The sequence below is a fragment of the Protobothrops mucrosquamatus genome, unplaced genomic scaffold (genome assembly GCF_001527695.2).
Source record: "Protobothrops mucrosquamatus isolate PMUCROS unplaced genomic scaffold, P.Mucros_1.0 scaffold1123, whole genome shotgun sequence".
Lineage (NCBI taxonomy): Eukaryota > Metazoa > Chordata > Lepidosauria > Squamata > Viperidae > Protobothrops > Protobothrops mucrosquamatus.
This window is the reverse complement of record NW_015387341.1, coordinates 362,727-386,183: the sequence shown is the minus strand read 5'-3', so window position 1 is coordinate 386,183 and position 23,457 is coordinate 362,727. Positions and strand designations below refer to the sequence as shown.

Sequence of the window (23,457 nt, the reverse complement as noted above, 5' to 3'; positions counted from 1 at the left end):
GGGATTTTTCCAAAAAGGATTTCAAGAATGGCAGCCTTTTGAAGCCTCAGATGTCAAAGCTGCTTCAGATATCACAACATGGCTAGATTGGAGAAAAACCTTTTTTTTCCCTTGCAGAGTGTCTTCTCTGACCTTTTGCCTAGCTTGCCGGTATAGGTAGTCCTGTTTTTACCAGTAACTCTGTGGCTAAGCCTTTGTTCCACTCCCCTCCATTCTGGGTAGCCAATTTGAAACTGACAAAGTGACAGTTTCACACCTTTGGCTTTTGCTGACCTCCTATCCATTCCCCCTGCCTTGGAAGGCTCACTAGCCTTGGGATAATTAACAATTGATGTTTTATTTACATTCCCTGGAGAGGAAGGGATTACAAGAGAGTAAGCAGGCACATTGTGGAACACTGGCAGCTGTGAGCATGCTATGTGGACAGTCCAGTTATTCCCCATTATGTACCCTGCTTACTCTCTTGTAGTCCCTTCTTTCCAATCACTACTCTGCCAGGAGGGAGGGAGTGGGAAAAGACAACCCCTACTGGCAGCAATGGCTATCACATGACCGAGGGATCCACGGGGCGTAAGTGCCATCGTTGGTCCTAATGTGACTTTTTCAACACTGTCATAACTTTGAATGGTTGCTGAGTGAGACAGTCGGTAAGCAAGGACTACCTAGGACTTTTTAAAAGGAGAGGCTGCCTTTCACAGGCTCTTCACCGTCAACTTCCTTGATGTCATTTAGTTCTCTGGCAAGTTCTGCCGTTTGTCACATGGCTTCTAAAGTCACAAGCTTGGTGAAATTGCTGTCTGCAATCATTCCCCCAGGGGGAGAAGCGCTCTCGGTCCCAGGAGGGTGGAGGGTGGTTTTCGGAAACGGTCTGATGAGGGCGAGACCTTGGTCTGCTGCTTCCCGCCTTCCCTGCTACGCAGCCCCCAATCGGCTGCTTGGTAACTCCCGTCCTGACCAGGTTCAGTTTCTTTTTGTAAATGTTCGTTTGCAGGAGTGTGGGTGCTGCCTTCCTCGCTGAGTGACTCCGGGTGCCTCACTGTTGTGTATGAAAACAATCTAAATATTTATTTTCTTCAGGCAAATGTGGTCCCTAACACGTAGCTGAGTAGCTTTAGTTAGCGTGCTTGGAATTGGAATCATTTCGATATTTGTCGGAAATATGACTTCGGTGTTCATACTTCCTTTTGAATGCTTATTGAAAGTGATGTGTGTCCGCTTGTGTGTTTTCAAGGTTGTTCAGGACTTACAAATAAAAACAAACTCCATAGTTGCCATTAGAAGCTCTGTGAAAGTTTCCATACGTTTCACGGCCAAATTTAAGGCAATCTTGAAAACTAAAGACAGCAACTTTTTCTTTTTTTCATTCAAGGGGCAGCCGTTATTCTTTTTCATCGCCTTCTCTTCCTTCCGGAGAGTTTTCAGACCGACAATCTGGAGGGTTATTTTGTTTTATTCTGATTTTGGGGAGCAAAATAGCAGGCTGGGCTTCGATACGTCGTCACGGCAGCTGAGGTGTCGTCCTGCCAGCCATGTGTTGGGGAAAGGCCCGGAGGGGAGGGGGCTGACCTTGCTTTGAGAGGGTCCCGCAAGCCTTTGTGTGGCAGGGGCTGGGGTGGGAAGGGGCGGCCTTGGCGGAGTGGAGGAGCCGGCACAGGTGGCAGCTCCTCTCCTGGGGAAGGGGAGGCGTTAGTCCTTGCGGGGGGGGGGGCTGGAGAGTTGGTCTCTGCCAGGGTCTGGGCTCCAGCCGTGGCGGGTGGAAAGGTGGATCAGGGACCGGTTGCCTTTTCAGAGGAGGCCGGTGCCAGGGCAGGGGCTAAGCGCCTTTGCTGGGTTGGGAGGCAAAGAAGCTCCCCCCCCCTCCTCCTCCTCCTCCTCCTCCTGGGATGACTCAGCTGGGAAACATTTGGGCTTTCCCCTTCCTTGGTGTGCAAGCCTTGTGCTGCGGTCCTCCTTCCAGCAGAGGGGCTGGGTGCAGCCCGCCTCCCTGGCTCGGCCTCTCTCCCTCCCTCTGTCTCCTGCCTTCTCTGACGCTGCTTGCGAGGAAGCCAGGTCCACCCCCCCAACCCCCCCCCGGGTTAAAGAGTCCTTCCTGTTTGGCCGGCCAGGCCCTCCTCGGCAGGCAGCCTCTTCCCTTCCCGGCTGGCGGCCCAGAGAGCGGCAGGGGCAGCAGCTGTGCGAGATCCTCCCGGCCCTCTGGCCACTGGCCGCCCGCCTGCTCCCTCCCCCTCCCTGCCTCTGTCCGCCGGTCCTGGGTGGGCGGCTGGCGAACAACCTCCCGTGTGATTGGTGTCCCGCTTTTGTCTCTTTCCTCCCGGCAGCCAATTGAGCCCGGGGATGAGCTCCTGGTCTGGTACAATGGGGAGGAGAACCCGGAGATAGCAGCTGCCCTGGAGGAAGAGAGGGCCAGCCACCGCAGCAAGAGGCACTCCCCCAAGGCCAAGAAAGGTAAGGGCCTCCTCCTCCTCCGCCCCCCCCTCCCCCCCTCCATCGGCTGCCCTCCTCGGGTGGGCCGGCTGACTGACACTCTCCACTTCCTCCCCTCCCTCCCTCCCTCTGTGTCCGCCTTCCGCCTGCCTGCTTCTGTTTGTGAGATCAAGAATGGCTCGGCTAGCTCACTCGATGCTGCTTCCTTGTTCAGCCAGCTCTCGGGCTCGGCTGCCCCTGGGTTTGCCCTCCCAGCCGGGCTTCCTCCCCTCCCCTCCGCTCTGCCCCTCCCTGGACCCCCCAGGACGCTGCCCCCCCATCCCTTCTCCCCTGGCACCCTTAAAACAAGGAGTGGGTTCCTGGGCGGCTCTTGTAACGCCACCCGTGGGGAAGGGAGCTCCAGGCATTCCCTGGCTGACGTTCCCCCCCAGGCCTCCCTCTGGCCCCACGGAGGATCCCAGATTCAGGGTGCAAGTGAGATTTCAGTGCCTGGCAAAGTCCAAGGGCCAGATTTGCACAGGTTGTGTGGTGAGGATCCCATTTCAGGAGGGTGTTGAAATTTGGGCAGTGAATCATCGGGCTCTCATCCTTGATCCCAGCGGATCTGCTCTCAGCGCTGCCCTCCGGAAAACCTCTCCTGCCTTTCTTCCCAGGGAGACGCTTTTCGCAGTGCTGTGAGGCTGCCGGGGATCCCGAGGGCAAAAATTGCCACGCGTTGATGGGGCAGTGCAAGAAAGAGGGAGGGGGGCATAATGTTGAGGACACAGTCTAGTTGATTTTGGGGGTGTGTGTGAAAAGTCAGGGAAGGCAAAAAGAATGAAACTGCAGCGTGCTGTTTTTGCAAGGACTTTTCTAAAACCTCATAGCAGAGAAAGAGAGAAGTCAACATTCTTAGGATATCCCACTTCTTGTTCATTTTCAAACCTTGTTTTGTGCAGTGGCTGAAATCTCAGGGTTCCTGGGTGCTCACCGCCGGTTCTGACCGGGGCTCCAGCACATCGGTATTGCAATGCCAGAGCCTGCGCCAGGCCGCCGTGCAGCGCCCGGGGGGGGGCTCCTGCGTTCTCCCAGGGCCTGGTGGACCTGGAGGGACTGCCTTAGTCGCTCAGATAAGCGGAGGGGTTTTCTTAGCGATGCTCCAGCCTTTCTAAGGCAGTTTTCAAGGTTCTTTGTAGGAGAAACCAAAAAGTCCTGCCGGATAAAAAGACGGTTTACAAGACAGCCGGATTGGGCTGATCTGTCCTGGGAAGAGAGGCGGCTGAATCTCTCGGCTGCCCCAGCCGCCTCTCATCAAACCTCGGTCGCCGGGTCGGACCGGGTCGGGCTCCGGCAGAGGCCGGCCGAGGAATGAAGCGGCCGTTTCTGCAAAAGGGAGGAAACAGTTTCTGTTGTTTCTTTGCCGGGACTCAGCTGTGTGCCCAGCCTAACACAGGGCGTCCAGAACAGCCGACCGGCTGTGACTGACCCCCGAGTCCGTTGTTTTATCCGAGTTGGACGGCCTGAATTCATCCCTGTTTCCTCACGAGTAAGTGGGACTTGTTCTCAGAAGAGTCTTGGCGCAGTGGTAACTTAAGAGCTGAGTGCGAGGGAGCACTGCAGAATTGGTGGCCTCAGGAAGGTTTTAAACTGAGTGCGGCCTTGATAAAAGCCCCCCCCCAAACCAAAGCAGGCAGGAGGGGAGGGGAGCGAGGGTTACACGCAGTGTCGCTTACCAGAGAAAACTGGGCTGGCATCTCTGGCTACTGCCTTCACCCCTCCTGCACACCCGCAGGCCGATGCCAAGGGCTTGTTTTATGAGGAGTGTCTTTTTGGAAAGGATCTTCCAAATCTTCTAAACTGATTATTTGGTGGAATTCTGTTGTGTCCGGGGGGGGGGGGGGAGGGAAGCGTTGCCTCTCATTCGCTTTTTTATGCAGGGCTTCCCCCAAGGGGAAGATGGGGAGGCTGCTTAGCTCTTCTCATAAATTTGGTTTTCTTCTTTTGAAATCATATATTTTTTTAAAAAAAAAACGGGCTTTGGAATCCCAGAATGGCACAAATAAAATAAAATAAAATAAACCCCTGTTCTGCTGCTCTTCCCTATCTTGAGTCTCCAGTCTGAAGTGAACATTTCCAAACAAGGATAAGGAAATTTCACAGTAATTAGGGCCTTGTCTTCAATAATTCCAGTTTTTCCTACTTTTCCCCGGAGTGTATCTTTGTACCTCGGGCAGTTTTAAACTACAGCAGGCAGGAACCACAGTTGATATACAACAATCCCTTCTTCTTCTTCATCATCTTCATCACCACAACTAGTGCTCCTGAAGTTAGCCTGGCTGAGGAGATGCTTGTTGTTGCATCTTTGTGATTGCATCGACACAGTTTGTGCAGCCCGGCTGGAGGTGCTGCAACGAGAAAGAGGGAGAGAGAGAGAGAAAGAGAGAGAGAGAGAGAGAGAGAGAGAGAGAGAGAGAGAGAGAGAGACCTTCTGCTTGCTCCTTGGACTCTGATCGAGTGGATCTAAAATTACATTTGCTCTCAAGTTGTCATTCTGGCTGTTTTTAGTAAGCAGAGCAGCTGCTGGCTAAATCGACGAGGCGGTGAGGGTTAAACCCACATTAAGGTCACCCGCGCTGAATGCCAGAACGGCTGCTTGAAGGGCCGGGGGGGGGGGTCCTCCCTTGCAGGTGCTGGGTCCTCCCTCCCTGGTGCAGCTGTTGAGCCTCCCCCTGGCCCTGTGCTCTACAAACTCTGGGGAAGATTCAGGTTGCGCGTTGCGTTGAACCCTGGATGGGCTGCGCTGGGCGGCCCTCAGCACAGTCTCGGTGTCTGGGCCCCTGGCAGAGCCGGGCCCTGGACGGTTCCGTGAAAGGAGCCCCAGGAAGCCTTCCCGGTGCTTTGCTCGCAGGCCGGAGGAGGGGGAGGGCTCGTGGGAGGTGGGCTTCTGAAGGAGAGCCACAGGGCCCCTCAGGGGTTTGGGAGATGCAGACCCTCCTGTCCGTGCTCGGCCCTCCCAGAGGTGAAGCTCTGAGAAAGCTCTGGCCGAGCCTTCGGGGTGGTGGGTGCCTCCTGCGCCACAGGTTCTTGGCAGCACCGAACGTGGCCACATTTGGGTGCTTGGCGGGAGGGGGGAGGGGGGGCGTGCAGAAAGAAGCACTACATTTAAACATCAAGCTCTTCCTTTCCTTTTCTTCTTAGCGAAGAAAAAAACCCGGGAGGCCCAGAACAAAGGAAAGAAGGCCAGGGACAGGAAGCGGAAGCCTCCTTTGGAAGGTCTCGACATGAGGGAGACTAAGGAAGGTAGGGGAGGGGGGTGTCTGCCCTTCCTTCTTCTTCAGGGGCTCTTGGGGGGAGGGCAGCTGAAATGGGGTGGGTGGGTTGCAGAATCGCTCAGCACACAAGCGGGCAGGGTCGGCGTCTGAAGGCTTGCAAAGCACCGAGTCCTTTGCAGTGCAAAAGAAAGGAAAACGCGGCCCGACCAGCCCAGACCTGGCCGTAGAATTAGCCCCACAGGGATTGAAAGGGGCCACAGAGGGACCTGCTCAGAAGGGGGGGGCTCAGGGCCATTGGGTGCTGTATTGGGGGGAGGGGAAGCAGGCTCTTATTTAATTGGAGCTAGAAGTGTATTTTTGTAATAAATAATTTTATTGAGGGAGTTTTGCTTTTAAAGGGGCAATCCACCTACAGTAGTTGTGGCTTGCAAAAGCAAAGCCCCCCACCCCAGACTTTGGGGGCAATACAGGGGGAGTGTTCTGGGGTTCTCCCTTTATTGTATTTATTTTATTGGTTTGTAAAATTTATTGGCTTTCCATCTCCGCTCAGCGTAACTTCCTTTGCCTCCATTTCTCAGGCCAGAAGCCAGAGGACGAAGCCCCAACGGTTTCGGCGGTGTTGCCCCTTGACCAGGCCGCCGTCATCCAGGAGATGGTGAATCAAGACGCGCTTCCCAGCCTGCTCATCTCCAGCGTGGCCTGTGTGCCGCCCGCCAGGCCTGAGGACAAGCCGGAGGTCCTCCTGGGTGGAGCAGAAGGTTCAGAGGAGGATCCTGAGCAGCAGCAGCAGCAGGAGGAGGAGGAGCCCGTGGAAGAAGCGGAAGAGGACGAGGAAGAGCCTCAGGAGGGGGAGGAAGAGGAGGAGGAGGAGGAGGAAGAGGAAGAGGAGGAGAGCTTAGCGAAAGAAAACCCAGAGGTGGAATCCAGGTGGGGCTGTGGGGACAGGCTGGAGTCTGTGGAGGAGCAGAGCAGCCTCTCCGAGGACTCGGCCGGAAGCTCCCCCAAGAAAAAGCACCTGGGGAAGGCTCCCAAGGCCAGGGGGGAGCCCAGCACCCAGGGGGCGCCCATGTTCCCCTGCCAGCACTGCGAAAGGAAGTTCACCACCAAGCAGGGCCTGGAGCGCCATGTGCACATCCACATCTCGGCCATCAGCCACGCCTTCAAGTGCCGCTACTGCGGCAAGGCCTTCGGCACGCAGATCAACCGCCGGCGCCACGAGCGGCGCCACGAGGCCGGGCCCAGACGGAAGCTGCTCTCGCCCTTGGCCTCCACCCAGCTGCCCGGGGCCAGCACCGCGGCTGCCGAGGGGTGTGTGCAGAGCGAAGCCAGGGCCAGGCAGGAGGTCCCCGTCCCGGAGGCCGAGAGAGACACTTCCAAAACGCCGCCCCCTCCGCTGCCTTTGGAGGAGAGCAAGGAGCCCAAGGAATTGCACCCGTGCCAGTACTGCAGGAAGGTCTTCGGCACCCACACCAACATGCGCAGGCACCAGCGGAGGGTCCACGAGCGGCACCTCATCCCCAAAGGGGTCAGGAGAAAACCGGAGGAGCTCCAGGCTCCCGTGGGCCCGGCCCAACAGGCCCCCATCACATACCTGGCCAGCACAGACCTGGAGGAGGAGGAGGGGGAGGGGGAGGGGGAGGCCGACGACCTCATGGACGTCTCCAGCAACATCTCGGAGAATCTCAACTACTACATCGACGGCAAGATCCCGTCCAACAGCAGCACCAGCAACTGTGAGGTGATCGAGGTGGAGCCTGGCGCCGCCGAAGTCTATGGCATCAACTGCCTGCTGAGTCCCGTCACGGTGGAGATCTCCCCCAATGTCAAGGCGGTGCCGGTGCACCTAGTGGAGGAGTCAAAGGAGCCCCCTGTTGGCGGGACCCCCGAGGCCAAAAAGAGGAGGACGGCGAGCCCCCCGCTGCTGGCCAAGGTAAAGACCGAAATGGATCCGGAGCCCATCACCTCGCTGTGTTCCTTGACGATTCCCCTCGCCATATCGACCGTGGAGAGCCTGCCCTTCCCCAGAGAGAAAAGCGTGTATTTATCCTCCAAGCTGAAGCAGCTTCTTCAGACACAGGACAACAATAAGGTGGTCCCCTCCCCACCATTGCCGGTGGGGGAGATCCCAAAGCTGGGGCTCCCCGTGGCCTCCTCCCCTCTCCTCCCGGCCACCTCGAGCAGGTTCAAGCGGCGCACCAGTTCCCCGCAGCACAGTCCGGGCCTTCGAGACCCTGGCAAAGCCGGCGAAGCCAAGCCCGCTTGGAATGAGACGGCCCTGAGTGCGAAGGCTCCCAAGCTGGAGAGACGGAGCAACTCCCCCGCGTGGAGCCTGCCTGGGAGAGAAGAAAGGGAACCGCTGAGTCCAGAAGAGTACAAGGCCTCCAGGGAGTGGGCGCCGAGCCCCCCCTTTGGGAATGTGTGCAACCAGCAGCCCTTGGACCTGTCCAGCAGCGTGAAGCAGCGGTCGAACGGGAAGAGCCGGGCCCAGGCGCCCTGGGAATCCGTGCTGGACCTCAGCGTGCACAAGAAGCCGTGCAGCGATGGCGAAGGCAAGGAGGCGACTCTGCCAGCAGGGGGCGCCGTTAAGAAGAAGCCCACCACCTCCATGTTGCAGAAGGTCCTGCTCAATGAATACAATGGGATGGATTTGGGGCCCGAAAACCCCTCCCCAGACATGAGCCCCAGGCCGAATGCCTGCAAGCCAGCCGAAGCCCCACAGCCGCAGCTTGGCCCGGCTCCCCCGGCCCCTGGGGCAGAGTTGGGCTGCTCTGGCCTCACCGTCACCGAGGTGCCTTTGCCGCCACCCTCGTCCTGCCCAGAGCCATCGGCCTCTCCCTCCCATCACCCGTGCCCTCCCATGCTCCAGGCCCCCACGCCTCCCCCTACTCTCCTTCCCACTGTTCCTTTGCCCCTCCTGGAAGACCCCGGCAGCACCCCACCAAGCTCCTGCCCCTCTCCCCTGTCCAACGCCACAGCTCAGTCCCCGCTGCCCATCCTTTCCCCAACCGTCTCGGCCTCCCCCCTTCATTCTGTGGAGCCCCTTGGCTGCGCTTCCCCTGGGCCACCCACTCTCTCTTCGTCCTCGTCTTCCTCCTCCTCCCCCTCCTCCTCCTCTTCCTCCTCCTCCTCCTCCTCTTTCTCTTCCGCATCACCGTCCTCCTCTCCTTCCCCGCCTCCCCTCTCAGTGGTCTCCTCCATCCTGTCTCCTGGCGACCAGCTGGAGAATCCAGGCCCCCTGGTGACTTTCAAGCAAGAAGAGGGGGAGGCCGGGGGTCAGAGGCTGAGGGAGGACCCCCACCCCTGCAGCGCAGCAGAGGCTGCCCAGGAAACCTTCAGCAAGAGCTTTGTGTGCAACGTCTGCCAGGCCCCCTTCCTCGCTATCAAGGACCTCGCCCGGCATCTGTCCGTCCACGCTGGGGACTGGCCCTTCAAGTGCGAATTCTGCGTCCAGCTCTTCAGGGAGAAGGCAGCCTTGTCAGAGCACCGCTTCCTGCTCCACGGGGTGGGGAACATCTTCGCCTGCTCCGTCTGCAAGAAGGAATTTGCTTTCCTATGCAACCTCCAGCAGCACCAGCGAGACCTGCACCCCAACAAAGAATGCAGCCACCACCAGTTCGAGAGCGGGACTCTGCGCCCGGAGAATTTCACCGATCCCAGCAAAGCCAGCGCAGAGGAGATGCAGAGCCTGCCCGGCACTGCCTTGCAGCCCTCCAAGGAGGAGGAGGAGGAGGAGGAGGAGGAGCTGAACGACTCTTCCGAAGAGCTCTACACCACCATCAAAATCATGGCGGCCGGGGTCAAGCCGAAGGACCCCGACGTCCGCATGGGCCTCAACCAGCACTACCCCAGTTTCAAGCCCCCCCCATTCCAGTACCACCACCGGAACCCCAATGGCATCGGAGCCACGGCCACGAACTTCACCACCCACAACATCCCCCAGACCTTCTCCACCGCCATCCGCTGCACCAAGTGCGGGAAGAGCGTGGACAACATGCCCGAACTGCACAAGCACATCTTGGCTTGCGCATCTGCCAACGACAAAAAGCGGTACACCCCGAAAAAGAACCCCGTGCCCCTGAAGCAGGCCGTGCGCCCTAAAAACGGGGTGGTCTTGCCCAGTCCAGCCGGCAGCGCCTTCCGGCGCGTGGGCCAGCCCAAGAAGCTCGATTTCGGCCTGGAGGCCAGCCGGGCGGCCTCCAACAAGCTGAAGCTCAGCGCCCTGAAGAAGAAGCAGCAGCTGGTCCAGAGGGCCATTCTGCAGAAGAAGAAGTCGCAGCAGCAGCAGCAGCAGCGGGCGGAGCTCAAGACCGGCGGCCCGGAGCCCAGCACCCACATCTGCCCGTTCTGTGGCCGGGGGTTCACCTACATCGGGAGCCTGAACAAGCACGCCTCCTACAGCTGCCCCCGGAAGCGCCACTCCTCCTCCTCCTCCTCCTCCTCCTCCTCCTCCTCCTCCAAGAAGGAGAAGAAGAAGAAGGCCAAGACGAAAGCGGGGGGCTCGTCTCCTGGCAGCAGCAAGAGTGGCACCAACCCCCGTCGCCGAACAGCCGACGCCGAGATCAAGATGCAGGGCACTGCTGCTCAGCTGGGCAAGACTCGCACCCGCAGCTCGGGGCCCACAGCCGCCCAGATGCCCTCCGCCTCCTTCAAGCTGAAGCAGGGCGCCAAGTTCCCCAAAAGGGGCCACCCTCCTTCGGCCGCAGCCAGGAGCGTGGGCCCGGTGAGAGTGGGCAAGGGGGCTCCGCCGGAGGGGAAGCGGAGCAAGGGGGCCGCCAGGAGCGCGGGGGGGCCTGGACTGCTGGGCAAAGCCTCACGCAAGCTGCACATCCGCATCCAGCGCGGCAAGGCAGCCCTGACCAGCCAGAGGAAGACCGCTGACCGGTTCAGTGCCAAGTCAAGGGAGAGGGTGGGGGGCCCTGTCACCCGGAGCCTGCAGCAGCAGCAGGCCACGTCTGCGGAGGCCACGGAGAGCAAGAGGGAGGAGAGCGCTGCCCGGCCGGAGCTGAAGGACACCAGGTGAGCTCTTCCAGTGGGGCTCCAGACGGGCTAGGTGCTCCTCCGGTCTCGGGAGGGGGAAGGTGGGTTCCACCTTGACTGGGGGAGGAGGGGAGCACCAGAAAGGCCCCCCCCGGAGCTGCTTCATGAGAGGGGCTGGGAGGTGGGCACAGCCAAGGAGGGGTCTTCTGGCCAGTGAGGCCCTCGGGGCAGATCCCTCTCAGCGGGGGGAGGGGCCTCCCTGCACCGGGTCTCACACACAGCCCAGCTGGGGTTCCCCTGGTTGGGGGGCTTCGCCCAGTTTGCGTTGAAGTGGCCTGGTTCACACAACGCCAGAGCCAGAGTACCGCGATGGCTGGTCTGGAGACCTGGCCGATGAGTGCAAAAGAGGCCATGCCAAGCATCGTGCCACCCCCCACCTTGGTCTTTTCTTGGTCATCACCCGTGGCTGCTTGCTTGTCCCTGGCCTTCTCCTGCCCTGTTGTGCCCGAGGCCTTCTCGCCATTGTGGGTCCTTGGCTGACGCAGCCCCCTGCAAATGGCAGCCTTAAAAAGCTGATTTCTCAGCCTGGAGCTGCCCGTCCTCAGTGGGTTCCCGTCCTCGTTAATGCTGGACTTGGCACGAGCCGTCCGTGGCTCTCCTGATCCAAGCAGGGCATCGTCCGACTGCCAAACGGGGGGGGGGGGGGGAGAAAGCTTGTTCTCCTCATCCATCGTCTCTCTTTGCTTCCCCCCTTTTTCCACATCACATCCTTTGCTTTCTCCCCTGCAGGAGCCTCCTTTGAGAAGACGAACCCCCCAAATGTGTAAATGAGACTTTCCTGGTCAGGGGCTCGGCCCGCCTGATGTCCGGCACTGCAGCAGCCACTGGAGAGCAGAGGCTCCGGCCTCCCAGAGGCAGAAGCGAGGATGCAGCGGGTTGTTGCTGATGGGTTCGCCCCAGAGCCGGCCTCGGTTGCCCCCCCACCGAGCCAAGCCCAGCGATTCTTAGCTACAGGGACAAGACACCCCCCCCCCAGGCATGCGGTTGCTCCTCTCCTCGCCTGCCCCCCCCCCCCCGGCAGCCCTGGGATTTTTACAAAGGACTTGGTCAAGCTCTTCGGGAGCAAATTCAACCCTTGGGCTTCTTGCTTGGGCACCTGGCTTTACCTGGCGCAGATAAAAACTCAGCCGGGGGGGGGGGGGCTTGCCAAACCTGCTGGGAGCAACGCTCATCAGAGGGCCCCCAGCGAGTATCAGGGATGACAGACTGTTCACACGGCACCTAAAGTAAGTTTTGGTCACCCAGTCTGCGAAGGCCTTTGTGTCACGCCAGCCAGTACGAAAAGACCGCCAGGGACCCTGTTCCCTCTTCTCCTCAGCCTCTCCGCCGCCTCTTCCCCGCCGGGTTTGGTGCCAGTCGCTGCTTTTCACCCCCTGGGGGAGCAGGAGGGACGTCGGTGGGTCAAAGGTTTCCCTGTCCCAAATTCCCCTGGGCTGGACGAGACGTGGGCAGTTTGTGGTGAAGGACCAGCTCCTCGCAGAAGACGGTGCAGCCCCCAAGAGACGCCCTACATCCAGGGGGGGGGCTGGCAGCAGAGGGGGCAAGAGCCCCCCCCCTTTCTCCTTGTTGTAAAGCAGAACTGAATCTCCCCCACCTCTTTTCCCAGAGAGGCGGCTCCTTTTTCTCCAACCTCGCCTTTCCATTTGGGTGAACAGCAGTTGCTTCATTTGACTCCCCCACCCCCATTTTTCAAAACTATTTTTCCTTGACTTAAAAAAGAAAAGTGATCTACCTCTTAAAATTTGAAGTTTTGATATTGTTTTGGTGACTTCATGCCTCTTGCTATCATTCCCTTTTATCTATCTGTCTTTTGGTTGCGTTTCTTTCTCTTGACTTATGGGGGACATCAACACCCAACAGTTGTATAAAGCATTCGTAGCAACTTTGGAAAGGGGGGATAAAATATTTAAAATTATTTAAATTGTTTTTGACACTTCAGTTGTATTATATGTGATTTGCATTTTACATTTGTTTATGTGGGAGAGAGGAGAGGGTCTTTCACCTGAAGATGGTATTAAAGTTTGCTGTTCTGTAGTTCATTTCCCCCCCCCTTTTTTTTTTCTTGTTGGAGAGTGATGCAAAGGCTATTCTATTAAAACATTAAAATTTCCAATTTGCCATACAAAACAAAAAGTTTGTCATTGTTTTGGGCAGGATACGAATTGGCAGCCAGCCTTGTGGAAAGGAGGCCCAGGCCGGCCGTTGCCAGCTGCCCACTGAAAAGAGGAGGGTCAGGGTCAGCCATGCAGCCCCTCACATTCAGCAGGGAAAGGGGCTCCCCAGCTCCTTCGCTGTCCAGTGAGGAGGCTCTCCTGGGGGGGGGGGGAGAGAAGGCGATGCGGAGGGAAGAACTGACTCACCTTCCATTCCAGACAGCCGGCTGACGAGGCTCTTCTTCCTCAAGGCAGATCTGACTTCGGTGCCAGATGGTCCCTCTGCAGAAAGTGGGGTGGGGGTTCCCTTCCCTTCCTCACAGGCTGGTTCGGCCTCGGAGGCAGGAGAGCTGAACCTGGAAGCCTCGCAGTGAACTTGCAGTTGTGCTGATCCCAAGGGGAACGGGAGGGCAAGGCTGGAAAAGAGGCACACACAGATTCAGTCTGCGGGAAGATCTGGAAACCCGCAGGAGAACATCTGGACGCCTCTAAGTTCAGACTTGTATCAGGAGAACCGTGCTTTCCATCCATTTCGCCTGGCTCTGCTCAGATCTCCCCTTCCAAACCAGACACAGACAGCGATCAGGAGAGGCCGAACCTGGCAAGGAAAGAGAAGGCATCGGAGGGGCTGACCTGGGGAGGGGTAGAAAAAATTGCACTTTTCGTGTAGCCAAAGGGGCGTCGCAATGACCTAAAGACCCAAGGGCCCCATCATCATCACCATCATATCAGGTGTCAGGAGGGGTAGGGTTTTTTTTGGGGGGGGGCAGATTCCAGGTAGATGTTAACGAGATGCTTCTGAAGACGATGGAGACCGGACAGCCCTTCCCTGCTTTGATTTGGGGTTTCTGCCTCGAGCGAAGGCTGGATTGGGGGGGGAGGTGTCTCAACTCCTTTGGTCCAACGATTCCAGGCTTGACTTTGCAGATGGATGTACCCGCAACATTTGGCCGCTTCCACGTCAGCAGCGGAGGGTCCACCTGTGTTTACTAGCAAAAAATTGTCTTTTCTCTGGAATCCAGGATACTGAGCTCCCATCAGCTGCTAGACCCCTAGACCCCAGCTAGCCCTGCCCTTGAAGTGCTCTCTCTCCGCTCCGGTTTAAGAGGGGGGCGGATGGGGGCAGGAGGGCATGGCCCCGGTGACGATGGGGGTCTTGGAGGGCCGGGGACCACTTCGCCTCCCCTCCCGTGTTCAGGAGGGTGTTTTGCGCGACCAGCCTGGGAGGAGAGACTGCAGGAGGGCGACGTCAGCAGTGATGCGCCTTAGCCCCTCCCCTCTTTCAGCCCAGGGAGGGAGGGAGGGAGGACAGCAGACTGCCGGAGTGGAGACGAGACTGGACCGCTGGAGGAGGAGGAGGAGGAGGGTGCCGGGCGAGGGGCTCAGCTGCAAAGCTTGAAAGGGGGACCGACTGAGAGGACCAGAGAGATGCATTAGGTAAGCGGGGGGGGGCGGAGGGGGGAGGAGGAGGAGGAGGCTTCCCCCCCCCCTTTATATCAGGCTCCATCCCAAACGGTCAGCCACCACCACCATCCTGATGGGCACCATTCGGTCTCAGCAAGGATTCCTAAAAGCAATTCCTGGGAACCAGACCCCGGAGGACGCTGGCCGGCTTCCTGAGGCTGTTGGACGGGGCGGTGGGGTTGGTTGGTTTGCTGGCTCTGCCAGAGGAGCCCTGGAGGGGAAGGGTCCTGCAAGGCTTCTTCACGAGAGAAGAGTTGGTCTCCTGACGGGGGGGGGGGAATCGCCAAGTTTTCCCAAGAAGGAAAAAAATAGTTTGACTGGGTCATCCGGGAGCTTCTGAAATTGACCCAAGCGCTGAGGAAGACACGTCTCTGGGGCTTGGGGGGGTCTCTCACTCTCAGGTCAGAGATGAACTTGCCCCCCCCAGGGTGGTTGATCTCCGGCCCACTTGCTTCCCCAGAGAGGAGGAGGAGGAGGGGGGAACACCTGGCCCTCGGAAGAGTCCCCACAACTAAGCCAGGAGACCTGCCAAAGCCATGGAGGCCTCGTCTGTGGACACCCCCAGTCCGGTCACCTTCTCACAAGTCTTTGGTCATCAGTGTCAACTTCTGGAGGCAGGTAAGAGGGGTGGGGGTGTGGTGGTGGGGTGTCTCTCCTGCTGCAAAGCCCTGGACAAGGAATGAGCTCTCCGAGAGGAGCATTACGGAAGTCCCAGGTCTGGGGGAAATGCTGGTTCAGAGGTGGAGGTGGGCCAACCAAAACATTCTCCACGAAAACAGGGCAGAGATGAATGACACCCACAGACACTCTTGTCGATCTGCCTTGTTGTGCAGGATCTCACACTGAGGCGTGTTCAAAATCAGGGTGGCCACTGGATGCAAGAACTGCGACTTCACCCGTGCAACCGCTCAGAGATGGGGACTTGTTTTGTTTAAGGAAGGCTGGTTGTGTTACGAGGGACCGAGAGCGGATATGAGCCAAAAGGAGTGGTGGCGGCTGCTGCTGCTGCTGCTGCTGTTGTTGTTGTTGTAGCTGTTGTTCAAGCTCCTTTTCTGTCCTTGCCGAGGGCCCTGAACCAGCCAGGAGATTTCTGGGTTCTGTCCTTCTAGGTGGGAAGGACGTTGTGGATCATCCGTCCCATACTGCTGGGCATGTAGGCTGATGGGAACTGAAGTCCAACAGACTGGAGGATCCAGGCCTATAATGTTGCTGGTTCAAGTCCCTCCAAGCTCACCTCCTCCTAGTCGCTCCAGAGGGGACGACAGGCTCAGTTTCCTGGGCGACCCAGCAGGATGCTGGTCTAAGCTGGGCCGATCTTTTCAGGGGGATCTGGGAGAGGCAACTGGGAATCCCAGTTTGGCTCCGGCTTCCTCTGAGGCCTGTTGTCACTCCTTGCTCTCACCCAGCTGGTTCCTGCTCAAGGTTCAAATCATGGCACATCCAGATGCAGGGCTAGGCTGTCCCTTCCATTTTAGTCTGTCTGACTGCTCTGCAAAGGAGGGGAAATGGGGAGCAGGATAACGTAGCCTGAAATGAAGAATTGACCAAACGGGCCTGTGTGTGTGTGTGTGTGTGTGTGTGTGTGTGTAAGAGATCCTTTCAGGGGGAACCCAGTCCTCCCTCCACTCTTCTTGAAACGTGGGGTCCCTGCTCCTGGCCCAGCGGCTCTTACCATGAAGACGCTGCTCCTTGTGTTTACTCCACTGTGCTCCCCCGGCCGATCGATGGCTCCCCTGCAAAATGGGCCCCAGGAGGGCTCCCTCCGCAGGGTGGCAAAGAGACGCCTCTTCCCTCCGTTTCTCTAGCAGCATCCCAGTAGGGAGCCAGGCTGCCGTTCTGGCCTGGCTGAGGAGGAATGGAGGGAAAGGGGAGGCCGGCCGGCACCTCTGGCAGGGAAGCCGCTCTGTGCTTTGGCTCCGACAGAGGCGAGCGCTCGGCTGTCTTCTGAGTTCCAGCTCCTGCTCAAATGCAGCCCCCTCCAGGGCAGCTGAGTTGGCTCAGGCGGAGGCAGCCGTGCTAAGCGTGGCTGGCCCTGTGGACCCGAAAGAGGGTCTCTCACACACCCCCTCGCTCGAGAGGAACGGGCGCAAGGCACTTGTGGCCTCAAGGGGCCATTTTTGTTTCCTGAACATGGAGAGCAACGTTGGTGTTTCTGTTGCTGCTCAACGCCCGAACCCGCCAGGGGGATGCCCACCACGGCCTTCCTTTGGAGGCTTTGGCCCCTTCCCCTTGACTGGCCATGCAGCCGCTTGGCCCCTAGATGAAGCTTTCTCCCCCCCCAGGGGGAAGCCAGGGAGGCCGGAGAGGGACCTGTCAACGGCACGGCTCCCTCGTCCCGGCCCCAGAGAAAGAGCCGAAGGGGGCTCAGCAGAGACTTGCCTTTTTTTTTCTTTTTTTTTCCCCCTTATGCTGTTTTATTTTCGGGAGGGCAACCGTGAGTTGGCGGAACAGAAAGCTGCCAGGCCGGCCGGCACGTGCCGATTCAGAAGAGGCCTGTGTGGAGCTGGCTGCTTTCCTGACTGCCTTCCTGTGGCTCAGCCCCTCCGTCTCCCTGGCTGGAAGAGTCGGTGGGGCCGGCCGAGAAGATGCCGTGGGCGGGTCAGCCAGGGTGTGGCTGGCCTGGAAGAGGGAGCCAGTCGGGTCAGAAGGCGATTGCTAGAAGGGCCCTTTGCCACCCCTGGTCTTTCACGGCAGGCGGACGGTACCGAAAGCAGATGGCTGCAGAAAAAGGGTTTCCCGGGACCCTGGGCTGTTATTTGAAAAAACAGAATTAGTGGGTTTGTTTCAGGACTTAGACAAAACCTCACTTTTCCCCTGCTTTGTTTAAAAGTGGTCTGCCTCGTCTTCAGCTACATCACGACACAAATGCAGTCAGCAATGAAAAATACTTGACAATGACCTTTTTTTTAACCAGCATAGATTCCTAAATGAATAAGTGTTTCTTTTGCTAATACAAGCTATAAGAAAAATCCTTTGCCTCCCTTCCTGTTCCCGTGGTGGGCGAAGGCACCTGAGGGAGGCTTCAGCAGAAGGCCTTGCAAGGCCAGGGCAGGCTTGGATTCGCACGTGCTGAACAGGCAAAGGAGAGCCGGTGTTTGCGTTAACTCAGCGGTCGCTGCAGCCGCAAAGTCTTGACTGCCTGACTCCTGCCTTTCCCTGTAAAGATCAAGGCGTCCTGCTTCGCAGTCTTGCAGGGAGCTTTGGGGGAGAGATATTTGGAACGTAGAGTAATAGGATTGGATGTACTTGCAGTCAAAAGAACCAGCCAGGATCAGAGGGAAAGATCCTCCTGTGCACTTGAAGGAAAAACACAGACTTGCTGTTGGCCAAACCACTTTCCCAAGAGACTCTGGAGGGGAAGCGCAGGCCAGACCCACGTACAGCTCTTCTGCCCTGATCGTCTCCCGGATACTGATAAGGTCTGGGACGCGGCTTTTTCCAGTGGGGCAGGGGAGAGGCCAGGGAGCGCCAGGAGGGGGAGGCAGAGGCTGCCTGGAAGAAGCCCCGATCCCTTCTGGCCTTACAAAGGGAAAAAAGACTTCTGGTCTGAAGGGACAACCTGTCCGTCTGCCAGGTGAATTCTTGGTTTTTTCTGAATTCAAGCGGTGACCAGAAATGCATTTCCTCTCTGCAGCAAGACAGCTGCTAAAGTTGGCCCTTTACTCCAGAGGGCCAGTTCTCCCTCATTTACACGGGAGGCGGGCAAGATCCTTCGCCAAGGGGCTCTTCTTCCTGTTTTAAGGAGGAAAGTTCTCCCACTGGTCAAGGACGTGAAGATCTGAAACTGTCACCTGCCTTCCGTGCTCTTTCCCTTGGATAGGACCATTAAGCCTTCTCAGCCCCCTTGGTGGAGGGGTTAGGGTTAGGGTGCACGATATGGAGGGTTCTGCTGGGTTCCCTCCCCCCAGCTGCCGCTCGCTGGACGTGACCCTCTTCCCCCCCTTCCTTCCTTCCTTCCTTCCTTCCTTCCCTCCCTCCCTCCCTCCCTCCCTCCTTCCTTCTCAGCCCTGCAGTCGCTCCGCACGCTGAATGACCAGATATCGGACTTCCTTGTCCACAAGGCCCGGGCGCTGGAGGAGGACGAGCAGCGGGCCTTCCTGCCCGGTGAGAGCAGCACCCTGCGACGGTCCATGTCCCTCATGACCCAGCTCCTGATGGACGCCCAGGTAAGCCCCCTCCCCTCCGCGGGACTGGTGGATCTCGTAAGAGGCTCCCCCTCCCCCCCCCAGCATCCAGGGTTCACTCACCCTGCCAAGTCCAGGTCTCTCCGAATAAGCCACAATCAGCTCGCTTCTCACAACACGCTAAACCATGGTTTTGAAACCAGACTGGCTGGGTTCACACACGGCTGAGCGGAAGCCAAGCGCAGCCCCTGATGGCCTAGTCCGAAGGGCGCCATAGGCCGCCCCTCCTTTCGGTTCGGGAAATCCTTTGCTGTGGGCATTGATCACTAGCTGTGCAAATACACACACACACACACACACACACACACACACACACGGGGGTGTGCTTAGGTGTTGTTCCTCCAGAGCTCCAGGACCTTTTCAGCCCCCAACCAGCCCCTCCTTTGTAAAAGGCAGCTGTTCTTCTCTCCCCCTTGGTTTTAGCAGGTGCTCAGATGGGACCAGGTGAATCTGCTTCCGGTCTAGATCCATTGCCTGCCCTGAACCGGGGCAGGGTGGGGGTGGGGCGGGTGGTGGAGGCTCACGGGAAGATCCAAGCTGCCTTCTTTTTACCGCTTTTGATGCAGCAAGCGCTGATGGGAGGCCCTTCTCTGCACAGGCCGCCGAGCTGGGTTCCTGGACGGGGATGCTGGTCTTGGGAAGCGAGGTTGACCCCGTGGGAACCCTCCGATTGTTGCGGTTTAACTTTGGCACGGTTTGTAGTTTTGTTCAGCCCTGGTTGGCCCATGTGTTGCTGGAAAGGAGGAGGAGAGCGATCTGTTTTCTTGGCCTACAAGCATGGGGCGTTGTGAGCTCTAACCATTAGCTTCGGAAGGGAAGGGAAGGGAAGGGCCATGTTCTCACCTGCGGCCGATAAAGTGCAGCTTCCTTTCCTGTTAACCTTCCTGGCCAGGTTGCACCTGGCAGCCGGAGGGCAGGAGGACAGCAGTTTCCCAGGGAAGAGATCTCCTTTTCTTCGCTCTTCCTCAGCTGAAAGAAACAAAAACAGGACCACCCGGTGTCCCTCTGTACTGGATGAGATGTTTCCAAATTTGTCACCTGGGATTTGGGGACCACAGGCTCTTCTTTTCAAAGTGGGGCCCACCTGCACAGGGATCGTCCATTTGGCTTGATTTGTTCTACCCCTGAATATTTTTCGTCTGGAGCGCAGAAGGAGAAAATACAATCTGGGAAAGTGTTATACCAGGGAGATTTTTCTGAAGATGCCTGAAAACATGAAATGTTCTGGGTTTGAAGCCACGAGGTTAATAAACATCAGCACGTTGCCACAACTTGTGAATTACAGGCCTTAATTTTCACAGTTGGCCATCAAGATCTAATTAAGGCCACTAGAATAAATCACAGTGTTTGGAGAGCGATTACCTTGATTAATTTGTCAGAGACATTTGCCACCTTAATTAAAAAAAAAAGAGGGAATATCAAGTCCTGTGATTTTTCTCAGATAGAAAAGACTCGGTAAGGATAGTGATGTCTTTAGTTCCAGTGAAACTTTCTGACAGTTTGGTTTCTTTTTAATAAAGGAAGCAAAGAAAATTGCGACACCAAAGGGGGTGATTTATCTGTGAATTTGGGGGGGGGGGAGATCCTTGCAGTGAAAGGTCTGTCAGGCTGCAGGTCCCACGGCTTCCTTGAAAGTAGCTGCCTGGGGTAGAGTAGGATTTCTTTCCAGTGGCTCTTTTGGCGTTTGCCCTGGAGGGGAATCCGGGACTCGGATGCCTTTAGAAGCAATTTTAATTGGAAACACAGCCGTCAATATTTGGTTTTTAATTCGGTTTTTATTGGGGTTTATATTGTTGTATTTTTGTATTTTTTGTATTTGTGTATAGTATCTGTTTTTTAAATATGCTGTGAACCGCCCTGAGTCCTATGGGAGAAGGGCGGTATATAAATTAAATTTGAATTGAATTGAATTGAATTGAGAGAGCGGGGCTGGTTTCTGGGTAGGTTTATGTAAGATTTTAGGTTAATATTGTGCCGAAATATACTTCTGTGTTTTTAATCATTCAGCTTAATGCAAAAAAATAAATTGCAACAGAAGCTGAAATTTCAATGAAATCCTCAGAGATGAATTTAAAAGACCCACTTCAGCTAGTCCAGCATTCTGAAAATTATATGTATACAGTGTATGTACAGTATACCGTTATGTGTGTGTGTAAGCATGCATGTGTGTGTGTTAAAAATATCTGCACAGCAATGCAAATATTTATAAAAGCCATGTACATAAATGCATTATGGCATACATTAGAAGGATATATTTGCATAACTGGGATGGATTTGCCAAAAAATTGCAACCCCAAATAGACACAGGTTGGACATTGTACTTAAAAATGAGTTTCTAAAATTTTTTAAATGGCTCTTGAATCCTTTTTTTCAAAATCGCCACCCATGGGGGGGGGTTTCCCACTGAGTGAGTAGTCGAAACAAAGGCAGAGGGATGTGGGTGGCACCCGTTTCTTTGACCTAAAGGGTTAGCGGATGGGCAGCCACACTGCTACTGGGTGAGGGATCCAGCTGGTCTGCAGGCCTCACCTTGAGATCCAGCCTCATGGATGCTCCTTTTCCACTCCTTGCCAGTGTCTGCCTGAGCTTCTGGAGAACTCAGGCTGGAGCCACTGTGGGGGCAGCTCGGTCTGACGGAAGGAGGCTGTCCTCCTGCTAGACCCACAAGAGATCGTGGCTGTAGGTGGCTCTCAGAGGAGAACCCACCTGCCCTGAGGATCCATAGCCCCCTCCCCACCTTTAAAAACTTCTGTGGGCACAAGAGAGAGCAGGAAGGCTTCGCCACGGCCCTGCCCGGGTTGGGCTTTCCAGAAAGGGCCCTGTCTCTGGCTGGAGAGGACGGGGTGTCTGTCTTGTTATTCCTGCGCCAGCCACATTTCCCACCTCACGTCCCCTGCCCACCCGTGGTGTGTGTGTGTGTGTGAGAGAGAGATCTTGTTTATTTTCCTTTTCTCTGCTTTCCATTGTCCTAGGCACAGGAAAGTAGGCATCCTCCAGGCAAGGGCAGATTTTAAAATTTTACTTGTACACCATAATGTGAACGATGATGATGATGATGATGATGATTAGTTCAAAAGCCCAGAAAAAGGAAAACAAGGGGGGGAGGGAAATCTATCCCGTGTTGTCATAACAACAAACAATGATTTGAAATGCAAATTCGGCCTCTTCAGGCTGTGTTTCTGAGATGACAGAGCAGTCAGGGAGAGAAATGTGTAGTGGAGGTTGGGCCTCTGAAAATGGGCACGGAGGCTGAAGGGAGCTGAAGCTTTGTTATTTATTCCGTGGGGGAATTATGGCCCCTTGAGGAAACCTGCCTTAGGAGGGCCCAGGACCCGGGTGGAGGCCGCCCACAGCAGAGGGGATCCCGTGTTGCTTGCCCCAAGGGTGGATCTTTGTCAGAAGGCAAGAACAGCCCTGAATCTTCTCTGGGGGAAACGTGTCCGGGGGGCGGGGGGGGGGTCCTCGGCCTGCTCTCCATGGTCCTGAAACCAGCGGGGGAATTTCCGAGGCTGGGGGCCACGTCTCTCCTCCTCACCTGCTCTGCTCCCGGTGGCTGCCTCTCCTTCGCCCCCCCCCCCCCAGGCCTGAGCAGGTCCCTGGCGCTGGGCTCCTGCGCTCGGAGGGAGCTCCTGCTTCTCCTCTTCGGCCCTTTCGCCTGCCTGCCTGCCTTTGGTGCCGCTTCCGAGGCAGCCCTCAAGGGCGATAGCTGTGGGAGGAGCCGAGCATTTGGCCTGCCCTGAGGTCCGTGTGGATTCAGCCCTGACACTGCCCTGTCTGAGACGGTATAGCTCAGGGGTGGGCGGCCTGGGCCCCTTCATGACTCGCGGACTTCAACTCCCAGAATTCCAGAGCCAGCCTGGCTCAGCTTGGAAACCTCTCCCTGTCCCCTCAGCGTGGCTGGCTCAGGAATTCTGGGAGTTGAAGTCCACGAGTCATGAAGGGGGCCATAGTTCCCCACCCCTGGTATAGGTCCTCCTGCTTGAGCAGGGGGCTGGACTAGAAGACCTCCAAGGTCCCTTACAGATATATTTGTATATCTCTGAAATATAAATATGATACTGAAAATATTTTAGGTGAAGAAAAACAAAAAACGGCCTGTTTTGATTCTATGTTTTTTGTTTTTCTTCACCTAAAATATGTTCATTGCTATTGTCTGGACAGCCAGTAAATTGCAGCGAGGCAACCTGGGGCCTTTTGTACCAAAGACGTGGCACACGAGGAAAAAAAGGAAGAGGAGGGAGGAGGGAGGCTAAAGGACTCTGCAAAGATGGCCTTCCATGAGAACGAACAGATTCGGTGCCAGAATCAAAACAGGCCGTTTGCCCACTGAAGCCTCCCAAGCAGACCGCCCCCCCCCATCACATGCCAACCTTTTGGGGTGGGGGGTGGGGGGGCTTTATTAAGCAGGGATGATGTGTTAGCAAGAATGTCCTGTTACAAACAAACAGTATCATGTTTATATTTCAGAGATATGCAAATATTTGCAAACCACACGGTCTAAATTATCAGAGGGCTCAAGAGCCTGTTTTAATCCCGATTAATTTAATTCCAATAAATAAATCCCTATTTAATCCCATAAATAAATAAACTGATTTAAAAAGTTTTATTGTAACCAAGCACACTGTAAAACTTGCGGTGGGCTTGGTTTAGGAGTGGTTTACTTGCATCGTGGTTTATATTCAGTCCTCTGTGATTCTGAGTTTTTGTTTCTTTTCTGTTGCTGGAGACCAGAACAAAAATGGTTGTCTTCTCTATTTGTGATTCTTTTAATTATTAAAGGTGCCGGTATAAGCAGAGGGGGCAGAGGGGAGCCATCCGGGCTTCTTGGTACACTTGGAGGATTGTCAATAGAATTGAAGGGAGGCAGGGTGGATGGCGGGGGGGGGGGAACCCTTTGATCTATTTGTCTACATTACAGAAATCTTCCCATTAGCTGACGGGGGG

General features: G+C 56.4%; 1 protein-coding gene across 1 annotated transcript in view; it reads left to right on the top strand.

Annotated features, from left to right (window-relative positions):
• PRDM2 (PR/SET domain 2) overlaps positions 1-13,239 on the top strand; it is an 18,530-nt gene extending 5,291 nt beyond the window's left edge. Inside the window, exons 5-9 of the mRNA XM_015820376.1 lie at positions 2,319-2,445; positions 5,602-5,703; positions 6,254-10,691; positions 12,031-12,163; positions 13,189-13,239. Of these exons, the coding sequence (XP_015675862.1) occupies positions 2,319-2,445; positions 5,602-5,703; positions 6,254-10,691; positions 12,031-12,163; positions 13,189-13,239 (4,851 nt within the window). The remainder of the gene's footprint in view (positions 1-2,318; positions 2,446-5,601; positions 5,704-6,253; positions 10,692-12,030; positions 12,164-13,188) is intronic.
• Positions 13,240-23,457: the final 10,218 nt, after the last annotated feature.